We start from the raw sequence: 26,862 nt of genomic DNA on the forward strand, positions 1-26,862 counted from the left end.
GTTTTCTGGCCTTCTTCTTTGTCCCGTGCTGGATGCTTCCTGCCCTCAAACATTGGACTTCAAGTTCCTCAGCTTTTCGTCTCTTGGTTTATCAGTGTTTTGCCAGGGGCTCTTGGGCCTTCAGCAACAGACTGAAGGCTGCACTGTCAGCTTCCCTACTCTTGAGGTTTTTGACCTTGGACTGGCTTCCTTGCTCCTCAGCGTGCAGATGGCCTATTGTGGGACTTCACCTTATGATAGTGTAAGTCAATACTCCTTAATAATCTGTCCTTTATATATACATCTATCCTATTAGTTCTGTCTTGCTAGAGAACCCTAATACATAAATTATCTGAGTATTTGTTTCTGTGAGAAAAATGGTCACAAATAACTTTTAACCAGATAAATGCTTTTCTGCTAATTTTATGTTTCTCTCTTGTGAAAAACATAGACATTTAACTCACTAATAATCTGGCATAAGATAGGGTAAATGCCTACCCAGCTGTCTCATTATTAAAATGTAGCCAAAGAGCATTCATAGATACAAAGGGAGCATTTGAGGTCATAGGTCATTAAATTAGCATTACTAGGTGCTTATTTGTTAGTTTTAATTTGGTTCTTTGAATAAAAAATCTCTATTAATTTAGAAAAACATATCAAGTTGTGATCTTATTCTGAATGAAATATACCAAAGTTTTCATTCCAAAATTCTCAAATACTCCCAGAAAAGTACTGCTCATTGGGAGGACATCAGTAAACCCAGAAGAAAAAAAAAAAGTTAATTAACTGTCTCACTGAAACATTCCTTCCTTTTTGAAGAGTCAACTAGGGACCCGTGGACTCTGAGCCCATTGTCAAATGGTGTGTGAAAGAGATCCAAGTTCAACAATAAATATCATCAGCAATATAATGGTTCTCTCCAGCCCTCAGGGCCAAATGACCTGCGTTTTAGCAAATTGATTTTGCTCATGAATTGTGTTAAGCCAAGCAATTGTTTCCCATGACATGCTTGAACCCACGGTTGTTTGTCTATGAAATTCATGGTTGAATTTGTCCAATTGCTGATTGCTATTCCCATTTGCTTTAATAATAGTCACTTCCTTCATCAGTAATAGGTTTTATATACAGTGCACAGTCACAACCATTCAATGTCACCCATAAACATTTGATGAATTGTCCAATACAGTTATGAGAGTTGCTTATTTGGGATACAGCTAGGGTAAGTCTGACTGAGTTAATGAGATGATATGACATTAGGCCATGGGTGTTTCCTCCCCCACATTAGCTATACACGCTCTTTTATCCAAGGACCCATTTGAGTCATTATCATAATCTTCATCAACTTGTCAAGATAATGAAGGGCTCACTGAGTTCAGAGAAGGCTTGGCATAATTCATGAAAATTTAAAGAACAGAGATGTAGAAAAAGTTTGGGAGCTACAGATAAATAAGATCTGCAGAGAGACAACCATAAAGAGCTTCAGAAGACATTCTGCTTTGGGAGGGGAAGAGTTTGAGCTTAGTTTTATGAGGGAAGAGAGGCTCATAATCTGAAATGTCTAGGACATACTGCTGGAGGAATAGAAGGGGAAAACAAACTCAGAGATGATCATCAAGGTTGAAAATAAAGGAAGAGCAGCTCTCGAGCCTGCTTTCAGCAAATCCCACATCTGTATTTGTTATAGGCATACAAATCTAGGCTTGGTGGGAGGGGTCAAGTTAGTTATCAACTTTGACATGTGCCTACCAGACTTGCTTAGCAATCAGACAAGGTTTACAACTGCTTCTCCTAATCTTTCCGGAGTACCACAATTTGTAGCCTTCTTCACACTGATTTCTGACCAAAGGATTCTGTCCCATCAATGCCCCATTAAATTCACCTCAGATGGCTGATAGCAAAATGTCAAAGTCTCACCCAGTATGGCTATGAGTTAGTGAATTGACCCTCTGAAAAGCAAGACATATAATCTCCTTTTAAATGATGTTAGAACTAGTAGGGAATTTCAAGTTCTTCTAGTTCAACACCTTGGTTTTTTAAATGTGTTCATTCATTTTCAAATATTCACTGAAGCTCCACCCTATGCCAGATTAGGTCCCTGCTCTTAAGACTCTAACACATAATTGGAGGATGCAGGTATTGAATAACAAGGTAATAAATTACATTAAGTGTGGTAGACGTTAAGAAGGAAATAGGCATGGTGATGTAATAGAATTACTACAGAGAGGACAAAGGATTAACTCTTTTAGATGAAATCAGAGAAGAGTGTAAAGTACACTTTGAGGAGGTGACCTTGAGCTGAGATTTGAATGATTACATGAAGCCACATGAAGGGGAAGTGAAGATGGTAGAAGTTACAGGTGACAAGAACAACATGTGCAAAGGCCCTAAGGTGGGAACAAGAATAATATGTTTGACAAAAGCAGGCAGTGGGAGAGAATACTTGCAGAAGCTGAGGAGGTGGGGCAGGACCCACCACTGAAGTTAAAGAACTCACCTTGATTTGGGGTTTTACATTTAAGTCTTTAATCCATGTTGAGTTAATTTTTGTATAAGGTGGAAGAAAGGGGTCCAGTTTCTGTTTCTGCTTATGGCTAGCCAGTTTTCCCAGCATCATTTATTAAATAGGGAATCCTTTCCCCATTGCTTGTTTTCGTCAGGTCTGTTGAAGATCAGATGGTTGCAGATGTGTAGTGTTATTTCTGAAGCCTCTGTTCTGTTCCATTGGCCTATATATCTGTTTTGGTGCCTGTAGCATGCTTCATTTGGTCACTGTAGCCTTATAGTATAGCTGGAAGTCAGGTAATGTGATGCCTCCAGCTTTGTTCTTTTTGGTTAGGATTATCTTGGCTATATGAGCTCTTTTTTCATTCTGTATGAAATTTAAAGTAGTTTTTTCTAACTCTGCAAAGAAAGTCAACGGTAGCTTGATTGGAATAGCACTGAGTCTATAAATTACTTTGGGCAGTATGGCCATTTTCACAATACTGATTCTTCCTATCCATGAGCATGGAATGTATTCCCATTTGTTTGTGTCCTATCTTATTTCCTTGAGCAGTGGTTTGTAGTTATCCTTGAAGAGGTCTTCATATCCCTTGTTAGTTGTATTCCTAGGTATTTTATTCTCTTTGCAGCAATTATGAATGTGAGTTCATTCATGATTTGGCTGTTTGTCTGTTATTAGCTTATAGAAATGCTTTTGATTTTTGCACATTGATTTTGTATCCTGAGACTTTGCTGGTTGCTTATCTGCTTAAGGTGTTTTGGGGCTGAGATGATGGGGTTTTCTAAATAAACAATCATGTCATCTACAAACACAGACAACTTGACTTCTTCTCTTCCTGTCTCAATACGCTTTGTTTCTTTTTCTTGCCTGATTGCCCTGGCCAGTACTTCCAATACTATGTTGAATAGGAGTGGTGACAGAGTGCGTCCTTGTCTTCCTTGTCATCCATGCCAATTTTCAAAAGGAATGCTTCCAGCTTTTGCCCATTCTGTATGATATTGGCTATGGATTTGTCATAAATATCTCTTATTATTTTGAGATATGTTCCAACAATACCAAGTTTATTGAAGTTTTTAACATGAAAGCAATGTTGAATTTTATCAAAGGCCTTTTCTGCCTCTATTATCTCTATTGAGATAATCATGTGTTTCTTGTCATTGATTCTGTTTATATGATGCATTATGTTTATTAATTTGTGTATGTTGAACCAGCCTTGTATCCCAGGGATGAAGCTAACCTGATCATGGTGGATAAGCTTTTTTGATGTACTGCTGGATTCAGTTTGCCAGTATTATATTAAAGATTTTCACATTGATGTCTATCAGGGGTATTGGCCTGAAGTTTTCTTTTTTTATTTTGTCTCTGCCAGGTTTTGGTATCAGAATGATGCTGGCCTCATTAAACGAATCAGGGAGGAGTCCCTCTTTTTTGATTGTTTGGAATTGTTTCAGAAGGAATGGTACTAGCTTCTCTTTGTACCTTTGGTAGAATTCTGCTGTGAGTTCATCTGATCCTGGGTTTTTTTTTAGTTGGTAGGCTATTAATTACTGCCTTAATTTCAGAACTGTTAGAAAACCTAGGAAACACCATTCAGGACATAGACCTGTGCAAACATTTCATGCTGAAAACACCAAAAGCAATTGCAACTAAAGCCAAAGCTGAAAAATGGGATCTAATTAAACTAAAGAGCTTCTGCGCAGCAAAAGAAACTAGCATCAGAGTGAACACGCAACCTACAGAATGATAGGTTTGCAATCCACCTATCTGACAAAGTTCTAGCCTTCAGAATCTACAAGGAACTTAAACAAATTTACAAGAACAAACAAACAACCCGATCAATAAGTGGACAAAGGATATGAACAGATACTTCTCAAAATAAGACATTTATGCAGTCAACAAACATACAAAAAAAACTCATCACCACTGATCATTAGAGAAATGCAAATCAAAACCACACTGAGATCTCAGGCCAGTCAGAATGGTGATTATTAAAACAAAGGATGCTGATGAGGCTGTGAAGAAATAGGAATGTGTTTACACTGTTGGTGGGAGTATAAATTAGTTCAAATATTGTGGAAGACAGTGTGGCAATTCCTCGAGGATCTAGAGCCAGAAATACCATTTCACCCAGCAATCCCATTACTGGGTATGTACCAAAAAGACTATAAATCATTGTACTATAATGACACATGTACACATATGTTTACTGCAGCACTATTTACAATAGCAAAGACTTGGAACCAACCCAAATGCCCATCAATGAGAGACTGGATAAAGAAAATGTTGCACATATATGCCATGGAATACTATGTAGCCACAAAAAGAATGAGATCACATCTTTTGCAGGGAGCATGGATGAAGCTGGAAACCATCATTCTCAGCAAACTAACACAGGGACAGGAAACCAAACACTTCATGTTCTCACTCATAAGTGGGAGTTGAACAATGAGAAGATATGGACACAGAGAGGGGAACAACAGATATTGGGGTCTGTTGGGGGTGGGTGGCAAAGAGGAGGGAGAGTATTAGGACAAATACCAAATGTATGCCAGGCTTAAAACCTAGATGATGGGTTGATAGGTGTTGCAAACCACCATGGCACGTGCATACCTATATAACAAACTTGCATATTCTGCACATATATCCCAGAACTTGAAGTAAAATAATAACAACAGAAAAAGAACTCACCTAGGGCCAGAGCACTGTGTATGAGTAGGCAGGGAGGTGAAACAGATGTTTCAGATAAACAGCATGCCCAGTATACCAAACAGAAGATCCTGGGGAATAGTAATCTTTGTGTGGCAGAGAGAAGAGGAGCAGCCCATGAAATAGGGAGTGATCTCAAACTCTAATGCCTTCAGGAGCCACGCAGGCACCATAAGCCAGTGAAGCAATCCTAGGTGGGAGACAGTTGTGACAACTGTTTTGGCCTAAAGAATGAGCAATATGCCTAACAACATTTAGCCTTGTTAAAAAAATACTTTACGGGCACAATAAAGCACATCACCAAAACATACTTTGCAGGCAAAAATAAAACACATATGAGGAGGCAAACAAAGCCCAAGGACCATCAATATGCAATGCTGAGCCCCAAGAAAAGCAGGGAGTAGGCTGGGAATGAGAAAAAGTCAGTAGAGTGTGGTTTCCTATAAGTAAACAGAAAAAAAGGGTTTTACCTTATATTTCCATGAACTTAACATAGAAAACAATGTTTCATTAGATAGTCACATTGTAATACTAATAACAAAAACACCCCACTATTTGTTACAGAACTTGTAAACTCTGAAGATGGTGGTAATGATCAAATGGGTCAAATGTGCAGTGACCAAATGTGGACATCCTCATGAAGAACTGTGGCCATCTGCTCTGTGCTTGAGTGGATCCAGGGGTGGGAAGCTCAACCCCTTATAAGGCACCCTAAGTGTTCAGAAGTTTTTCTCACTTTGACCTGTTATTATGTAGAGCTGATGATACCTTCCATCTTGCAGTCTGATAATCTCAGATTTGTCCTCTGGAGCTACCTAGAATGTATTTAATACCTTTCCACTGCCAGCCCTTCAGATATTTGGAAACAGCGACTCTCTACTATCTCCCCTCCACAAGTCTTCCTTTTTCCAGACAAAACACTCCTACCATCAACTATTCCCCAAATCTGTTTTCAGACCCAACCACTGTTCTTATGAGCCTTCGTATTTGTCACTAACCATGTTAAAACAATGCCGAGAAAGAACCACAATGTTCCTAGCCAATTTATACTCTGGGGCTTTTTTACACATAATTTTCTGTATCTGTAGCCATAGGAATACAATTAACATTTTATGGAGCTCAGCCTCCTGCTGTCCCTGTTTCCTACCTCCCACCCTCCAAGGCAGTCTGTTTGTTGATTGTCCTGAACAGATGCATAATCTAGAGCAAGTGCTCCCATCAATATAAAGAATGCCATCCCTCATCACTCCATCACTTCTGATTAAGATCACTTGGTCTAATGTACATTAAGGACTATACCAATAATGCCTGTGCAGTGTTGCATGCTTTTCATGCCTCTTTCTGGACACTGTATTATTAGATACTCAGCCTGGAGAAGCATTTCCATATAAAGAGGAAGATGAAACTGAGAAGGAATGGTTAAAGGAAATGGGAAAATTGTGAATGTCACTCTTGGAAAGAATGGTAGATGGGAACATCCAATGTCCTGGCTTTGATCTGGTTCTCTATTTGCTCACTATTGCTACCTTTTTAAAAAGAAACGAAACTAGTAATAATAACAGTAAGAACAGAAACCCCTACCTATTAACAAATTCTTGGTAAGTATCAAGCCCTGAAATAAGGCCTTCAGGCTTCAATAGCATATAGTTAGTAGATGCCATTGGGATTTGAATGTATTTCTGCCCATTTCCAGACTTCAATCTCTACCCAGTCTTGTACCACAATCTCCCTTAGTGAATACTGTCTATACTACATATGACTCATACCACCGATTAAAAAAAAAAAGAACTCTTATGGTAATTACTTCTCCTGAGATGATCCTCCAAAATGTGGGAAGTAGGAACATGTGTTTCCTTCTTATCTGTGGGGCCATAAGAATATGCAGACAACGGCAAAAGAATAAGAGAGGAGAGAGGGCATATACCAACTACAGCCCTGGACACTGTCTTGAACTGGGCTGAAATGTCACCATGAAGCTTCTGTCCCAAGCACATTTAGAACACTGACAAGATTTCAAGGTGACTGTTCAGCTTATGAAAACAGTGTTTTCAAGCACTTTTAAAGCTACTTTACCAGCATTTACTAGTATATAATTCAGGTGCTAATTTAGTCATTAAAACAGCCTGTATTTGGCAACATTTTATTAACCTTAGTCTATGTTAGTGAGATTGGTATTTGTATTTTAATTGCATGTCTTTATAATTACTCTATAATTCTGATTTTCTTACAATGTGAACTAAGCCTTTATCAATCCCCAAACTGCATTCCACATCCAGTGAAAATGAATTCAAATTATAGTATTATAGAATATGACTTTGGAAAACCTAGACAACCTATTCCCAAATGTCGTTTTGCATCCGAGTCTCCTGGGGATTTCCTTATATAATGAATGATTCCTGAGTGCTGTGCAATCTACTTGATCAGGATCTCCAGGGATTGGACCTCCTGGGAATTGAGATCTGCAGCAACTGGTCCACAAATCGGCACTTAGGTACTGGTGACTAGACTAGTTCCAATCTACACACATCCAATACAGCTCTTGAAAACACAGGAAGTACAAGATAGTAAGGGCTATCCTAAAGTCAGAATAACCAGCCACCTCATGGAACCCAGCATATCCCAGAAACATTAATTGTAAGTTTCATTATTAACTGCTGACCTCCTGTTCTTTATTTTCAGGGTTTGAGTTGCCATTTTAATGCCATCCTGCAAAGAAGCCCTATAGACACACATGCGAAAAGATGCATAGATTTTAACTGGTCCCTGGAAAGCAGGTAGAGATAATCATGTGGTTTATTTGATAGAACCACATGATGAACAATTGAGATAAGCAATGTGTCTTAAAAAGCATTCTCAGAGCGTTAGAAAAGGAGTGCCAAATAGACAGCAAATATGGTACGTCCCTCCTATCTGATGCCTTTGGCAGGCATTGCTAATCAATCACAGTACTTTTCCTTGTTGCATCCAGAAACAGCCTCAGAGTCCTTTTAACCAATCACTCCAGGACACTAGTGCTATCGAATTTGCTCTACCATATCGAGCACTTACTTTCCACTCCTTGGCTAGAGTAAATAGGTACAATGAAATCACCTTATATTTTATGCCAATCTGATACATCACAGGCTCTATGCGCCACATGGTGGAACTGGGCATCTGGAGGTTCTCATGTAGACATCCGCTTTAAGAGCGGATCACCTGGCTCTTGCTGATTCATGTTTGTAGTGGTTTTACACTTGTATCTTTGAATGGGAGTACTCATAAATAAAATAACTGCTACAATATTTATGATATGTGAGTTACACCTATATTATTCTAACCAACCTAGTTTTGCTCATGATAATTCAGAGTTTCACTCTGAATAAATGCTGTTGGGAAAGACAAGGTGAGTTCCAAAGTGTTTTGAAAATTAAGTATAGCATTTGACTAAAAGAATCATGTATCAATCTACTTGACTTCCACTGGCAGCACTGTAGGTTTTCTTCTCTGGAGATTCTGGACCATATCTCCATGAAAATACTTACTGTCCTGGTAAATGACAGGATAGAAATCACAAGGACATTTGGTTTCTGCTGGTTTTCATTTGAAAAAGAAAATCATTATAATTAACTTAGTCTTGGGTTCCCATGATGGCCATTCTTGACTCTTGGCCTCTACTGCCACTTTCTAAGACAGACTAAATACAATCCCATTTCAGACCATATCTAGGGTATTTGCTGATTCATTAGGCTGATGCCATCACACCGACAGTCCCCGTAATCAAACAATAAGATCAGAGAGCGCAGACCCACCTCATCATAGATGCTGTCATTCCTGTGAAAGTCTCCAGGCTTCCTGGGAAGAACATGGACGTGAACGTGCTGAAAATATACAAGAAAGAAAAAAATAAAATGTGATTATCTCCTCATATATTTTTAGACTTGACAGTGATGCTCTCATGAAGCCCAATTACTCTGGATGGTTCCTGCTGGATTATTTTTCAGAGGAAGTTGATATTCACCATCAGTAACTATACCTGAAATCTGCCAAGAAGAGAGTGCACTAAGCAAGAGAGAACAACTTGGTGGTATATATGAGAGATGGAGTGAAATGCTACAGTGTTTTAGAGGCTCTATGAAATTATTCATGGTTGTCAGTCTTGGTTGTGTTTAACCAGTGCTTTGAAATGACAGCATGTCTTCAACGGTGACCATCATGACTCTGACACTGACAAGAAATGAGAATTGGCTAACAGAGAACTGTATACATAAACAGTTAATGAACGAGAGTAGCAAGTAGTATGGGCAGAATTACAGACTCTGGGCTTTGAACAGTAATCATATCATAGTAATATAAACAGTTCTCATTTATTACGCCTTTATTTCCTATGATAAGCAAAGCTCTGCATTTGGCATTCTGTCATTTAGCACTCTTAAAAATCCTGTGAGGCTATGACCTTCACTTTACAGAAGAGGAAATCAGTGGTTCAGTGAGGCCAGGGCCCCACAGGAAGTAGAAGTCAGCACCGGAAACGAGGCCGCCTGCCTTTTGCTCCCACATGTTTCATCAGCACGTGCACTGACTGTGCAAACTTAATCTTTTAAACAGCCCATTTCTGTAGTCTACTAATGCACCCTGGTAATATACATAGCAATGCTATTAGGCAGCAATCGTGAATCAAGGCTCGGAGCATATCTAATTCAATATATTCTTCAAGGCTAAACTACCATTTGAAAGTTTTACTTTCCAAATAGCCTCTACTGTACCTCAGCTGAAGTTAAACCTCATTCCTGCCCTTGAGCTATGTTCTACTTTTATTATAAACCATGGGGAGAATGTGAAAATGAAAAGCTTAAATATAGAGAGACAGACAGAGGGTCAAACCTCATCCCTGACCACCCACCCCTTCTTGATTACTGAGATCAGGCTCCAAGGCTCCAAAAGGCCTCCAGAGAATACAAGATTAAGTGTCCCTGCGGCTTTGCTATACAAGGAAGGGGAAAATGATATGCTATTAAAGCAGAGGCAGGGTGCAGTGTGGTCCAAGGTGAATGAAGCAGAGAAGAGCTTCGAAGCAGACCCTGAGCGTACTACCCAATATACACCAGAATATACACCAGTCAATGGTAAAGCCGGTCACGGATCTCTTAGCAACTGGGCCAAGTGTGTACCTAAGTCACAAAGACTATGCGAACATGGAAAGAGAAAGAGAAAGAACAAACAAGAAAAAATAAATCACAAACTACCCATGAAACCAAATTCTTAGGAGAAAGCTGGACAGGTAGGCCCAGGCTGGAATCTACTGAAATCTCTAGATAGGCTGACTTAAAAGCAAAACCAGGAAAATAACACAGTACAAGGATACAGACCACCCTTAGAAGGAGCCTTCAATCACTTTTTAATTCTAAAATCTCCTGCTATCCTTTCTTCTTTTCTTCCTTTCTTCCTTTCTTCTTTTCGTCTTTCTTTCCCCACTCTTCCTTTCTCCCCCTCTGTCTCCCTCCCATCCTTCATCATCTTCTTTATATATTCTAGGAAGTTCCAGACCAGTGTCTTGCAGTCAAATTTCCTAATGCAAATCCTGGACCTACCACAAACTAACTGTGTGACCTTGCCTCACAAAGTCTGTGTGTCAGCATCCTTATCTATAATGGGGATTATAATGGTCGCACCTCACAGGGTTAAAAGAATTAAGTCTGCTAACCATGTGCTTAGCATGCAGCTTTTCATTACCTGGAACTGCAGAAGAATTACTTTTATTACTTAAAAAAACACATTTAAACCTGAAGGCCAAGTAGACATCACATTCAGGGATGATTTCTGCACCAGCAAAAAAAGATATTAAGAAGCTCCTTGAATGAGGGCATTGTTCAAGCATCTCTTAGCGAAAGCTTGTTTCTGTTGATTGGACTAGCCATTCTCAAACTTCCACCTGCACTTGGGGCTTGTTAAAATGCAGACTGCAGGGCCCTGAAAGTCTGCCTTCCTAACAGGCTCCCAGCTGCTGCTAGTCTAATGTCGCACTTTGAGAGAACCACTGGCTTACAATATTCATCTGGTTTCTTATCTCACTCCTGCCATGGGTACCAGTGTGGGCACTGAGGTCACTCACTGTTTTGCCTGCCCTACTGCATTATGTGTAGACTCTTTCTTTGTCACTATTCTCTTTCTTTCCTTCTTTTCCCTTCTATACTTCCTCTCTGTTTTCTCTTCTTTTCCTCCTTCCTTTCTTCTCTCATTCCTTTCATTTTCTTTCCTTTTTTCCCCCCCTTCCTCTCTCTCTCCCCCCACAAAATCTCACTGTCACCCAGGCTGGAGTGCAGTGATGCATTCATAACTCACTGCAGCCTTCAACTCCCAGGCTCAAGATATCCTCCTGTCTCAGCCTCCCAAATAGCTGGGACTACAGATGCATGCCACCACAGCCGGATAACTTTTCTTCTTCATATTTTTAGGGATGGAGTTCTCACTGTGTTGCCCAATCTGTTCTCAAACTCCTGGCCTCAAGCAATCCTCTCTCCAAGTAGCTGGGATTGCAGGTGTGAGCTACCATGTCCAGTATGTGGAGACATCTTTCTGAATGCTTCTCTGGCTTTCTGCACTCTGACCACTTTCCTCGCCTGGTCCTCACGAATATGCCTGTTACTATCCACTACTAACATATGGTGGGCTGTGACCCTGCACTTGGGAATGTCCAGGCTCCAGGCCTATCTCCCTGCCTCCTTTTCTTTACCCTCCTCTTCTGGGTTTACTGTTCAGGGCTGTCTCTATCGGCTGTGTTACCATCAAATTCTAGAAAAGCCACTCTTGATCACTGGCCACCACTTAAAATTCACTGTGACACACTGAGGACAGTAAACAGCTCACTGTACAGGTGATTTTTTTCCCCAAGGGCATAGATCTTAACCTACCCTGATATCTTGACACAAATTCTTAAGTGACAGTCTGATCACTGGATGCTGACAACCCACTCAATTTCTCAGAACAGGGAAATCATGATAAAGCCAGCTTAAAGCCTTGTGTCTGTGAAAAAATACCATTACTAAGGCCTTCTAATACAATGACATTCTGATAAAAACCCTACAAATAGCAGAGATGAGGATAATTTGATATAATCTGTTCTTAGCATTTCATATTAAGCAGTGGTGATCACAACTTACTTTTCTAAGTGCCAACAACACAGATATTTAATAAAGGCCTTCCACAAATTTTCTAGGGATTACAGTTTAGCTGCTAGAGTTAGAGAGTATCTTTTTAAAGTCCCAGGACACATTCCATACCAAAACTATTTCCATGGTCAAATACCATTTCACAATGCTCATTAGCACATTAAAGTATGAGAAGTCCCACACAAAAGATGCTTGTTTAACTTCATCTAATCCAACATTCCAGAAACTTATTTGATTATGGAATCCTGACTTTTATTCATGTAACACTTCTGTACACTTCTCTAAAGCATATATTCATTCACTCAAAAATATCTATTTCTAGGTGCTATTCTAGGAAACAGGATATAGTCATGAACAAAACAAAGCCCCTGTCCTCCTAGAGCTTATATTCCAATGGGCAATGCAGAATATAGGTAAGGAAATGACTAATTATACATTTCAATTTTGGATAGAAATAAATGTCATGAAGAAAAGCACAACGGGATAAGGTAAATACCGAGCACTGGGCCATTCCAACGTTTGAAGTTTGGGAAGAGGAGTAGGACTTGATTTAAGGCTGTAGTGAGGAAAGGCAAAATCAAGAGAGGGTAAGTTCCAACAGCCCAGAGAAGAACAAATTTCAAAGAGGGTATCACTAAGGGCGTCAAATGTTTTCGAAAGCTTGAACTGGTTCAGTAAGGTTGTGAGAAAAAAATGGAAAATCCCATGAAAAGATGCTCAACCTCATCATCATCATCATTATTATTATTTGAGATGGAGTCTTGCTCTGTCACCCAGGCTGGAGTGCAGCGGTGGGATCTCGGCTCACTGCAACCTTCCCTTCCTGGGTTCAAGCAATTCTCTGCCTCAGCCTCTGGAGTAGCTGTGGTTACAGGTGTCTGCCACCACGTCCAGTAATTTTTGTATTTTTAGTGGAGACAGGGTTTCACCACCTTGGCCAGGCTGGTCTTGAACTCCTGACCTTGTGATTCACCCACCTCAGCCTCCCAAAGTGCTGGGATTACAGGTGCCCGCCTCTGCACTGTGCCAATGCTCAACATTATTAGTCATTAGGGAAATGTGAGTTAAAACCACATTAAGCCACCACCTCATACCCACTAAAAAGCAGTAATCAAAAGACACACAATAACAAGTGTTGGCCAGAGTGTGGAGAGCTGGAACCCTCCTACGCTACAGAGAATGTAAAATCATGCAGCTACTTTACAAAACACTTTGTCAGTTCCTCAAAAAGTTGAACATAGAGTTACCCTGTAAGTCAGAATTCTGCTCCTAATACATACCCAAGAGAACTGAAGACATACGTCCACACAAAAACTTTTACATGAATGTTTACAACAACATTATTCACAATCACCAAAAAGTATAAAAAACCCTAATGACTATCAACTGATCAATGGATAAACAAAGTGCAGTATATCAAGACAATTGGATATGATTTGGCCATAAAAAGGAGTGACGTACACTAAGTGAAAGCATTATGCTCAGGGAAATAAGCCAGACGCAAAAGGCCACATATTGTACAATGCCATTTATATGAAAAAGCCAGACTAGGCTGATTCATACAGAAAGAAAGATTAGTGGTTTTGAGGAGAGAGGCAGAGTAACTGCTAATGGGCACAGGGTTTCTTTTGGGTTGATGGATATGTTCTGGAATTATATAGCAGTGACAGCTGCACAACTTTGTGACTATATTAAAACAATGAACTGTATGCTCTTTTTTTTTTTTTTTTTTTTGAGACGGAGTTTCACTCTTGTTACCCAGGCTGGAGTGCAATGGCGCAATCTCAGCTCACCGCAACCTCCGCCTCCTGGGTTCAGGCAATTCTCCTGCCTCAGCCTCCTGAGTAGCTGGGATTACAGGCATGTGCCACTGCGCCCAGCCTGAACTGTATGCTTTAATAGAGTTTCTTTTACATTATGTGAGTTATATCTCAATAAAGCTATTACTTAAAAAAAAAAACAAAAAAACTTAACTGCAGGTTGGTGCAGTGGCTCATGCCTATAATCCCAGCACTTCGGGAGGCCAAGGTGGTTGGATCAGGAGGTTAGGAGTTCGAGACCAGCCTGACCAACATGGTGAAACCCTGTCTCTACTAAAAATACACAAAAAGTTAGCCACAGATGGTGGCGCGTGCCTGTAATTCCAGCTACTCAGGATGCTGAGGCAGGAGAATCACTTGAACCCAAGGAGGCTGCAGTGAGCTAAGATTGTGCCATTGCACTCCAATCTGGGTGACAGAGCAAGACTCCATCCCAACAAAAGGAAAAGAAAAAGAAAAAAACCTTAACTGCAGTGGGTTGCAGAGCAAGTGGGAGGTAAAGAAATAGAGCCAGCACCCAGAGCCATCATTTTTAGAGGCCCTACCTCTTCTGCACTGTCTCTGCTCCTCCCTCAATCTCTTTGAACGCATCTCTTCTGCCCATACTCACCTGAGGTTGGTCAGTGTGGTCATACCAATATCCTTTCTCCTTGTCAGAATATACTGTAATAAGGGATACAAACATGGCTCATGGTGGGGGAAAGGGAGGGAAGTTTGAAGAGCTGCCCTGCTCCACAACTGGTATCCTACAACCTCAGCCAGCCGGCCCTGTGTGAATCCTTGTGCCAATGAGCAAATGCAGAAGGCGAGTCAGATTCTAAAGAATAACAGACCATGCTGTGGTAAAAAGATAATGGCCACCTTCAAAGATGTCCATGTCCTAATCCCTGACCTGTGATTATGTTAAGTTACAAAAGATATATCATGGTTGCAAATGAATTACGGTTACTGATGAGCTGACCTTCAGATTGGGGGAGGTATCGTAGATTTTCCAGTTTGGCCCAATGTCATCAGGAGGGTCCTTGAAACTGGAAGAGGGTGAACATCATCAAAATTGTAAACTTTCTACTTCAAAGCACACAAGCAAGAATATGAAAGGATTTGCAAATCACCTATCTGATAAGGGAAGTATATCTAGAATACATAAAGAACTACTTACAACTCAGTAATAAAAAGACAAAAATCCTAAGTAAAATGCACAAAGGATATGAATAGCCATTCCTTCAAAGAGGATGCATAAGTGAATACATGAAAAGAAGCTCAGCATCCTGAGCCCAAAACCACAATGACAATATCACTTAACACATACCAGGATAACTGTGATAAAAAGGACAGATGATAGCAAATGCCGGCAAGCAAGTGGAGAAATTGGAATCCTTGTACAACCTGGTGGGAATGTAAAATGGTAAGGCTGCTTCAGACAACAGTTTCTGCAGTTCCCCAAAGGTTAACAATAATGTTACCATATGACCTGTGCACTGTTTGCGGCGATTTGTTATAGCAACAAGTAGAGAATGAATGCACATGCCTTGATATTTTTATTGCATAGTTTACACATTTTTCTTATCTCTACAACACCTTTATGAAGTCAGTATTATACTACCAATTTTGTAAGTAAGAAAAGAGAAACAAAATTTTCTCTCAGCAAGACTCAAGAGAAAAATCTTCTATTTTTTTATTTTTTATTTTTTTGATACAGGGTCTCACTCTGTCACCCAGACTGAAGTCCGAGATGTCACACATCTCAGCTCCCACAAACCCTGCTTCCCAGGCTCAAGCAATTCTCCTGCCTAAACCTCCTGAGTATCTGGGATTACAAGTGCATGCCCCTATGCCCAGCTAATTTTTGTATTTTTAGTAGAGACGGAGTTTCACCATTTTGGCCAGGCTGGTCTCCAACTCCTGACCTCAGGTGATCTGCCTGCCTTGGCCTCCCAAAGTGCTGAGATCATAGGCATGAGTCACCGCACCCAGCCTCTCTTGTTCTCTGTTTGTATAATCACCAAAAGTTCACAACTTGGAATACCAAATGTAAGGTAACAACAAGATTGTTTCTCCATTTGCTGAATACCAAAACTTACAGCACAGAAAATCTGGAAGAGACAGAAACATACAGGAGAAAATTTAGATCGACAGTTAATCTCACTACCACGCAATAACAATCCTTTTCTTTATGTAGAATAACACAAATATGATAGACACTTTTAAAATCTCAGTTGCCCCAGACACAAACCCTGAAGCAAGGATGAGAGTGCAAGTAGTTTATCTGGTGGGTGATCCCTGGAAACACAAGTAGCGGGGTATGCGTCAAGGAGACAGAAAAGGAAAGGAGGTCAATAAAGGGTGTGTGACCAAGTGTGACTGGAGCTTATTAAACCCGCTAGAGAACACTGAAAGCCAGTGAAGAATATGCAGCCCAGAATTACCCCAGCCGAGGGGTGAGGAAACTAGCATATTCATATTCCAACTCTTGTCCTCACTGGTTGAGAACTGCTCTTGGTGAGTCATCAATACTCCAGTACCTGGAGAGTGAGAGGAGCCAGGTTTCCAGGGTCAGTCAGATGGAAGTCAGGCTAGACAGGATGCATTGCAGCCACAGCAGGTGGGGGTAACACAGTGTGTGCAGAGCACAGACTCTATTTCTAGCAATGCTTTGCAAAGGAGTGTCTCATTTCTGACACCTGGAACCTCATAATTTGCTGCTGAACTGAAAGTTCAAGTGTTTCGTCTCCTTTTCATGGCTGAGATAGTAGACAGATAAAGGTCTGGTCAGTGGTTTCTTTAAACTGCAAATCCCAAAGCCCTAGGGACAAGCCTGGTATGGCCGGGGAGCAGTTCATGATGGAAGTAAGAATGGGGCATGAGAGAGGGCGGCAGGCTTTAGATCCCACTCCGTGATTCAAACAGAGCAGCTACATTTTTATCTGTTTCTATATTGGAATCCCATGTACAATTTCATTTGCAAAAAGAATTTATTACTAAAACAAATCATCAGAAAATCTTTGAAAACCACCAGGATTAGAATTGGAAAACATTAGTGGGGTAGTAAGAGTGCCTAATTTCTTCATTTTACAGAAGAGTAGAGTGGCTCTTAGAAGATCAATAGCAAAGCAATGGCAGGGCCAGGACTGGAACCACGAGAACCCTGAAACCCTGACTTGTGCTCCAGTGCTTTCTACCACATTTGCCCATCTTACCTTTCACAGACCTCAGAAAGGTAGAAGCCCTTACAATTAAGCTGTTTGGTGTTCAGTCACTGGAGATGGGTGGCCAAGGTCAGATCCTACCTATTCTTTTTAGTGAGTCTATTTCTTAACTTCTTTCATATTCCCTCATTTCTCAGGTTGGCATAAAACCAGTATCCCAACATGTAAGACTTTTATGCCAATTATGTAAAATACATAGGTAAAGTGCTTAAGCTAATGCTGCACATTCTGAATATTCAGTCAATTCTAGCAGTGACTGTATTACAGGGCATTAGTTTTAAAAGAAATTATGACAACCGCTTCTGTTCCAAACCAGAAGGCTTAATTCTATGGTGAGCCTTGCCGAATGTATTCTACTTCATCAAGCTTGTGTGGTCTACAGGGCTGGTTTCTGCCTTTCTTCATCTGGGGAGGCCTCATCTTCTGCAACTAAGTGGAGGGTCAGCATGAAATTACTGACAGTCACTTAGTTCTAAAGTAAATGTCACTGGAAGCAATGCCACTTACAAGGACTTTGAGGATACCTCAGCATGACCAACTCAAGAATCAAATCAGTGGTCTGTCAAAATGCACCGGCATGCTGATGCTTTCTTATGCCACTGTCAATGAGTTCCTTCACTTAGAATACTGGCCATGCTCATGCAGCTGGTATGCCTTTCAGGAAACAGAGGAAACGCAGTGCTTTCCATGTGTTCAAAGTGTCCCAATCAAGCTGGGAAACTTCAAGGAGAAAGTAGAATAAAAAACCAATTCAGATTTTTTTAAAAAAACAAACAAACAAACAAACAGAAAACACTTCCTAGAATTTGTGGAGACCCTGTTGAGTTTTGTGGCTTAACAATTGTGTTTTTAAGCCGTACATCACTGGTGCTCCGATTGTGAGTTATAATAATATACCATGAGAGGGATGGTGCTCTCATGATATGTGGGTGCTGTATATCATCTAAGCACCATGGCTTTGATGATGTGTTGCTCCAAACTACAATGAGAGTTTAAAGGAGCTTTGAGCAACCAGACAGCTTTAAATTTCAAATTTTCAAAAATTAAGATCTTTTCAAGTCAAAAAAAAGCAAGACGATGGAATCTGATGCTACATAATGTGTCATGGAACTCTGAAAGCCTGGCTATGTGCTTTTCGTTTTGGCTTTAAGCTCACAAGATGGAAATAATTGGCAGGTTCTTCTTCAATTCCTCCTCCATGAGCACAGAGGCCCTGGAATGAGCAAGTGTCAATGCATCTGTTTTGCCAGTCAATTTCCCCCATCTTCCACACTGCAAGCATGAGTAGCTCATCACCATCCCGAAGTACTGAATTACATAAAATGCTGTGATAGGCATGGGTCAACCCAGGAGGGGTTTGTTTTTAAAAAAAAATTTTTTTTGGTTTAAGGAGCTCTTACACTGAAATTTAGAACCAAAAGAACAGATAAAAAGTAGATAGGGCTGGGCGCAGTGGCTCATGCCTGTAATCTCAGCACTTTGGGAGGCTGAGGCGGGTGGATCATGAGGTCAAGAGATCAAGACCATCCTGGTCAACATGGTGAAACCCCATCTCTACTAAAAATACAAAAAAAATTAGCTGGGCATGGTGGTGTGTGCCTGTAATCCCAGCTACTCAGGAGGCTGAGGCAGGAGAATTGCCTGAACCCAGGAGGCGGAGGTTGCTGTGAGCCGAGGTCACGCCATTGCACTCCAGCCTGGGTAACAAGAGCAAAACTCCATATAAAAAAAAAAAAAAAAAGTAGATAGACTTCCTTACTCATTACTCTCAAACAGGGCATGTAGGAATAAAACATGCCTTGTCTAGCATTTGTCTCTGTAAAGCAAAGGAAGCACTGATTGCAAACGAGGAGAAAAAGGTGAATGGCATATGTGCTTCTCATCCAGAGTAGAAAAGGGAGCTGTTGTCATAGTTCTGTCACCTTTCCTATTTTAACGTTGTGTTTACAAGATGGTAATGTTGCTTATGAGAATGTACCCACTTTGTTTAAAACCACTCACTTTTGGGGGCAAAGTAATCACAATCAATTAAGAAAACAGGTGTTGAGAGAACTTTTTTTTTGTAATCCTACTGCAATAAACAGAACAAAATGAGAAATCTCCCTACTGTTTGTGTAACAGGGCTAAACAGGAACAGTGAAAGACAATTACATTTCAAGTGGTTTCTTCCATCTTCCTTTACTAAGTGAATTAAAGGAAAGAATGGAGTAAAGTTACTGCCATGTGGAGGGAAACATCTGGCCATAAGGAATTAACAGTCTTCCCTCCCATTTTCCTGCCTCTAATTTCTTCCTCCTTGGGCTTCCACCAGCAGATTCTAACTCTCAAATTACTGTTGGTTTCTTGGCATTCACCTCTCTCCTTGACCACTTCGAAAGGGCAAAAGCATCCTCCACCAAATAAAACCACTGGCTGTCTAAGAAAGAAGTCCCAGCCTACTTTTCTCCTGTGGTAGTAAGTTAACTATATAATCTGAGTAAGAAAGACATGGAAATGAGAGCATCACCCACTCTTCTGAGCCTGTCATTTGAAAGATGTGAATGAGGCAGGCTTTGCATCTAGAAAAATGTGGGTTCTTTCACAGGCTAGTAAATGAATCCCCCAAATTCAGTCCTCTTCTTCTCTATAAAGAGAATATTGACACATCTTTTAATTATTTCTTTCACATAAGCCCAAAAGCTTTACTTATATATTTATGGCAGTATCACACCATTCATTTACCCACCATTTTTAAGTCATTATCAGTTATAAGACTTGCTGCCATTTACAAAGAATATTATATGCTGGGACTGAACTTAGTACTGTATATTATCAAGTCCTCACTAAAAGATAGAAATGGTTATTGTCTCCTTTATTTTCAGTGAGCAAACTGATGCTTACTAGAATTAAATAAATCATGCAAGTTCACCAAGCTGGCAAAAGTGGCTGAGCGAAGATTCTAAGCCGGGATGATGGGAGGCCAAGAATCAACTGTATTTTGCTATACTCCTTCCTGATTAAATAACTAAATCTGGGTGACCATATGCCCTGGTTTATTTGGAACCATCCAGGTTTAGGCCTGCAGGTATGAACAGGCCAGTGTAATAACAAATGGCATCTCCTTTCACTCTCCTAAGTCTGCTTTGGACAATAAATTCTATAGTCTCCCTAACTAGTAGTGTAGTTCATGCCAGGAAATTTTATTTCTCTGGATTCTAACTAATCTCATCTATAGGTAGTGGGGAAAAACAAAGAAGAAAGGAAAGAAAGAAGGCTCTTTTAAAGTTTTTAAAGAATGAACTACTAACTCTTATCTATCAAGACCTTTGATAAAACATCCAACATGTTCAGAATACAGCTCTGGGAGAGAAAATAAATTTTTTAGACTAAATCAGGGCCGCTCCTCAAGCTCTAAAAACAAAAACAAAAAACCTCAAGCATGCTAGAAACCTCTCCAGTTGAGCATTCTTTGCTTATTATCATCACAAGAGGTAACAGTAATAGCTGTTGCTATTTATTAAGCTCTTACTATATGCCAGCCGCCATATGCCAGGAACTGAGCTAAGCGCTTTCTTCATAAGATCTCAATTATTTATCATAAAACTGCATGATAGATATAATCCAAATTGCTGTCATCATTAATTTACAGGTGAAGAAACTAAGGCCTAGGAAGGTGGAATGAGTAGGTCTGCCCAATTCCAACATCCAAGTGTGATACTTACTATGAGTACTCTGGTACAGTTGAATAGAACCTAGTAAAAGTTCTAGGCACACTGCCCCTGCACCCCCTGCTATTCACCCTTATGATACTACGCTCTTCTGCAAGACAGGCCCATTAGAAAGAAGATATTTCTAACAAATTTGAGATCAATCTTGTACAAATATTCTGTATTTTCTTTTGGCTTGTGATTGGTTTTCAGTGATGTGACAGCTTTAAATTCTTAAAGCTATTTAATGAGAAGAGAGTAGATGTATTAGTCTATTCTCATACTGCAAATAAAGACATACCTGAGAATGGGTAATTTATAAAGGAAAGAGATTTAATTGACTCACAGTCCCACCTGGCTGGGGAGGCCTCAGGAAACTTATAATCATGGCAGAATGGGAAGCAAACAGATCCTTCTTCACATGGTGGCAGCAAGAAGAATGAGTGCCCAGCGAAGGGGGGAAGCCCCTTATAAAACCATCAGAACTCATGAGAACTACTCACTATCATGAGAAAAGGATTGGGAAACTACTCCCATGATTAAATTATCTGGTCCTGCCCATGAAACATTCAAGATGAGATTTGGGTGGGGACACAGCCAAACCATAACAGTAGAATTTGTAATCGTTGGCTCTAGAGAAGTTGACAAACCCAATCAAGAGCTAGAAAACCAGGATAACTCTCAGGTGAGGTCAACCCTACTGCCTTGGGTTATGAACAGGTGGAACTCTGGGCAGACCATTCCAGAATAATGAGTCTTCCTGTTCAGCCAGACATGCAGGACCTCAGAGGTTCTGTGTAAAATTGGTTCTGCTCACTGCTGGGTGGGAAGGGACAGTGCCTTAGTAGTGTCTCCATCTGAAAATGTCTGAAAGTCTCAAAATGACTTTCAGGAGACACAGAGGATGTTTCAGGATTTGTCACCCTTGTACTTTGTCAGCTCTTGTGGTAGTCATAGAGTTTATAGTACATGTGCTTGCTAGAAAAAAGTATAAATGTTCTTCCCTACATGTGGAATTCCTTTTTCATTCTCTCCTTTTCCTCTAAGTTTTCAAGAGCATGCTCAAATGCCACCTCCTTTATGTAGTCTTCAGACTCTTTCAGGCTCTTTTGATTCACTGTACATATATCCATGATGGCTTTTTTTTTTTAATCACAAAGCATAAGTAATTACAGGTTTTCTCTCTTCCACTAGTCTGGAACTCTGGGCTATTTGTTACTTATTTTTCCCCTGATTATTTCTTTCCCCTACCCCTAGGTTCCTAGGTTGGAAGACATATCTTCTAAATGCTGAATGGATGGATGGATGGGTGGGTGGATGGATGGATGGGTGGTAGATGAATGAATGAGTGAATGGATAGGTGGGTGGATGGGTGGGTAGGGAGGTACATGTGGACATGTACAATGTGGACAGATAGGTGCAGAGATGAATGAATGGATGGTTATAAAATGGACAACTATAGTACTCTTAATATCTTAGCTTGCTTGAAAGAAGAAACAATATATGCACTGATTTTCTTTCTTTTCCTTCTGCTCAATAGTTCTTGCGCATACAAAGATATGGCCTATGAAGAGCCATTATGATCACATTACACACACCTTTCTTCCCCATTGAAAAGTATCTTTTTACCAAAATGTAAGTTTGAAGTTCTTGTGTTTCTGGCCTCACATAAACCCTTTTCTAAAAAAACTCCTCAGATATGCTCCAATGTCTGGAGAGATAGCCCATCCTAAAAACAGTCAGCATTGCATGGACTGCCAAGGGGACATATTTGTTGTTCAGCATTAACTTCATTAAGAGCTACTGTGGTTCTCTCAGGAAACAAGAAGAAATCTGCCCTTTTTTGGGTACCTCCTGATCTTTACAAATTAATTCCAGGATGCTCTCTTTGTTAGAAAGAATATCAAGAATATGTATTTTTTTATTAATACATCATACGAGAACATTAATTTGTACAGTGATTCCCTCTGGGTGCCTTTCTGTTGGGTATACAAAAAAGGATCTGGATGTAAATGAACCAATGATGGCATTTTTCCTTGTCTTACTCATTTTGTGACAAATGCACATTGCCTTACTGTTTGCTATACACATAATTACAGTTCTTTATGTTTCAATAAAGTGTATAATAATAAACATTTACTGCTCCATGAATAAACATTCAAGTGAAGCCTCTAATGGAGGTTACATGTTTCGAGGCAGCTCTGTGGCTTTCCAGAAATCTCGCCTTCTACTTAATGAGCATCATTTCCATAATCTGTACATTATTGCTTAAGCCTCCCTTTAGAAATATTTCACAAAGAAAAAATTTGTGAAATATGATCAGTTCAAAGGGAAAAAAATGTTAAGGGAATTAGCAACTTGTCCTGTTAAAGGGACAGGACAGCCTTTCATGTCCCTCCAGAGATAGTAACACAGTAATTACGGAGACAGTGCTTCCTAATTATCTCACTAGCTGGGCGCATCCCTACTAGGGTTTCTGCCTCTCAGATCTGGTTTAAATAAAACTGATAAGAAACCTGGAGAGGTCAGCCATGAAGGACAAGCTTGTGCTAATTCCCTTTCTGGTATTAACAAAGAAACCAGAAAGTAAAACTAAAAAATTAGGGAATGTCAGGATACCTGTGGTATGGACACTCCTGGATGTGAAGACAGACAAACGGTTTGATTATTTAAAAAGTCACCCCAAAGGAACTGAATTCGAACAAAAGCCTATGCTGAGGTTTTTGTCGACGGTGTCACACATTATTTTCAGTGTGTTATCTTTAGGAAAATTACTTATATAATTTCGTGTCATTATCACTTTAAAAGGTTAATAATCTATTTCTGATAATCTTTGCAAATTGTGTTTAAAATGCAGGTGCTTTTAAAAATAACTAAAACTAATGATATATGTCTTTTTTCTTTGCCCAACAGCTATGGCTGGGTTGTTTAATTAGAGAGAAAAGAAGACGCCAGGAGAAATGAAGGAACAAAGGACCCTTCACAGTGTGATAAGATACAGATAGTCAGCCTCTGCAGAGTGGTGATGAAATGTGTTAAAGTGATGGCTGTCACTTCATGACATGTCGGCGTGCTTTATTGGTGGGTTGGCACAATTTATTTAAACATTGTCAGGAGGGATTCATTTTTGTGTAGTTAGAAGTTGTGTTTCTTGAGTGTGAATAAATACCTCTGGGTCCGTACGCAACACTGTAAAACTGTGCTGTTGTTTACTGTGGGAACTGGAGCAAGAAGCGAAGAGTTTCAAAGCGAGTCTCTCCTTCTCCCACCGTTTTATGATTTGCTGTGAGTAATTTGCTCCTTGCTTTGAATGTTCCTGGAAAATCTTTCAGAGGAACATTCTCTCTCCTTAACAGGAGCTGAACTGAAGATTTCCATCATTCAATATGGCTATTTTCACATGTGACTTTAACAAAATAAAACATTTGACATAAATAGAATTTAGTGTGATCCAAATCCCACTTTTCTCTTGGTACATAGGCTTTCTTGCTTCTTAACATTCCTGGATTAGAAAGTATTAAGCAGAATCATCTTTTTAAGGGTTACATGTTTCTTCTAACTCAAGTGAGCAGGTATTTATATTACAGTCACAAATTTTTAAATGGCATCCTCTTCCAGGATGGGGCATATTTCAACCTACAGAGCTGCCAACTGGAGCTACAACTTTTTGCAAGGGTTCTACCCAGATGTGCTACAAGTCCATATTACTTTTGAAATAACTGTCTTGCAAAGAGAGCACCCTCGTGCCCATTGCAGCATTATTTATAGTAGCGAAGATACACAAACAATGTAAGTATCCATCAAAGGACAAACAGATTAAAAAGTGCCATATAAATACAGTGAAATATTATTCAGCCTTAAAAATTAAGAGATTCTGTCATTTGCCCCAGCATGGATGAACCTGGAGGACATATGCTAAGTGAAATAAATGAGATACAAAAAGAAAAATATCATACAATTTTACTTAAATGCGGAATCTTAAAATTAAGTGAAATATATAGAGATAGAGAATAAAACAGTGGTTATCAGACGGAGGTGGAGGTTGGGAGGACAGAATGGGGAGATACAGGTCAGAGTTTAGTAAGTAGCAGATCTGTAGGAAGAACCAGTCTAGAGATCTAACGTGTAATGTTGAAGATCGCAGGTAAAACTGTACTGTTTTGGGACCTGCCAAATGAGTATATTTTAGCTACCCTTACCACAAAAACAAACAAACAACAAAGTGAGTAACTATGTGAGATGATGAATATGTGAATTTGCTTCATTATAGTAACTCTTTTACTATTTTGCATATATGTCATAATACCATGCTGTATACCTCAAATATACATAGTAAAATTTATTTAAAAACAAACAAAAAAAGAGCACATTGCCTTTATAAACGAGAGTCTCTTCAAAATACATTTGAAAATATACATTGCAAAACATACTAGAAAAACCACCCCTAACTAACTCCCTACAACCCAGGAGCTCTGATTTGATAGCTCGAGGCAGGATAAATGACTCCGATTAGGACAATGAGCCTCAGTTTTATAGGGATATGATAAATCATATCTCGGTTTGGGACTAGAATGATGGTGCTGGGAGCACCCAGAGGGCTGCATATCATCTCAGCCTGGCTCCCACACAGGGAGCCAGAGAGATTTGTGGGACCCTGTCTGGTGGCTTTGAGGCACAAACGATGAATACTGCGAAAGCAATAACAATAAAAGAGGCAACAGGCAGTGGGGGAAGCCCCGGCACCAACCCTCATTTTTCTCATAACATACTCTGTTGTACAATGAGGCAGAGTGATCCCATAGGCACTGGCCAGAAATTTTATAATATGAGAAATTGATTGTATTTCTTTTTCTGGGTGAGATCAGTGATTGAGGCCCTTGATTTACGTTGGCCAAACATTTTCAGTGCAGAACGGAACTCTTCCTAATTTCAGTCTCTGTGGTTCACGCAGACTGGCCATTAACAGTAGATACACTGCATTATACCATTTAGACAGGACCCTACACTAACAGAGAGAAATGCAGCAGAGACTTAATAGCAATTCTAATTTGCCAGAAATCTCACAGCAGATCAAGAATTTACAGTGGCAGAGACCTTTTAGAAATGTTTAGCATGGATGATCCCTCAAGGTGTGGGTCAGAATTTGCAGTGCAGGAGGTGGAGCGAGGTGAAGAGTTTATAATGATTTTTCTAGGCCTTTTAACCTTTTGAATTAACATTTGGTCAAGAAAGCCATCTGAAGGCTGACTGTGTATCTGGCATGTGAAAAGAATGTGTATTCTTGCTTGGTGTTGACTTAGGGCCCTGCTGAGCCCTGGCTATGGCCAACTCAGGCTTAATTCATTAATATGATTAACCAACAATCAATTCTTTAAAATTAGCGACATAAAACAGGCCAAGCCAGGTTCATGGATATAAAATTTGGCAATCAAGTTTTGCTCCAGAGAAATGTCACACCTTCACTGGCAAAAAGTCTAGGTAGGGAGTGTCACAGGTAAGGTTGAATTAATGGAGACATCCTCTAGCTGGCATGAATGTGTCAAGTGCTCTCCATGGTCATGCACCCACCAAGTCAGGATTTCTCAGCAAGCATAGCTTTCACTTTAAGCTAAGTGACATGGAAGGTTCAGGTCCCTGACCTTAGGTCATGGGATGACAATATACAGAATCTGCAGCTTGACAGCCTGGGCTCAACTCCTAATCCTGCTGCTTACCAGCTGTGGTGTTGACCTAAGATATTCAGCGAATACCTTAGAGCTTTAGATTTCTTGTTTGTCTAATGAACCCATCTCATCGGGTTTCTCTGAGGATCAAACA

General features: G+C 40.0%; 1 protein-coding gene across 43 annotated transcripts in view; it reads right to left on the reverse strand.

Moving 5' to 3' along the window:
• FHIT (fragile histidine triad diadenosine triphosphatase) overlaps window positions 1-26,862 on the reverse strand; it is a 1,534,178-nt gene that overhangs the window by 207,769 nt on the left and 1,299,547 nt on the right. For all 43 annotated transcript variants that reach the window (XM_078351368.1, XM_078351371.1, XM_054246241.2 and 40 more), the window contains one exon: window positions 8,977-9,045. In XM_078351368.1, the coding sequence (XP_078207494.1) occupies window positions 8,977-9,045 (69 nt within the window). The remainder of the gene's footprint in view (window positions 1-8,976; window positions 9,046-26,862) is intronic.

Source organism: Callithrix jacchus, chromosome 15 (genome assembly GCF_049354715.1).
Source record: "Callithrix jacchus isolate 240 chromosome 15, calJac240_pri, whole genome shotgun sequence".
Classification (NCBI taxonomy): Eukaryota; Metazoa; Chordata; class Mammalia; order Primates; family Cebidae; genus Callithrix; species Callithrix jacchus.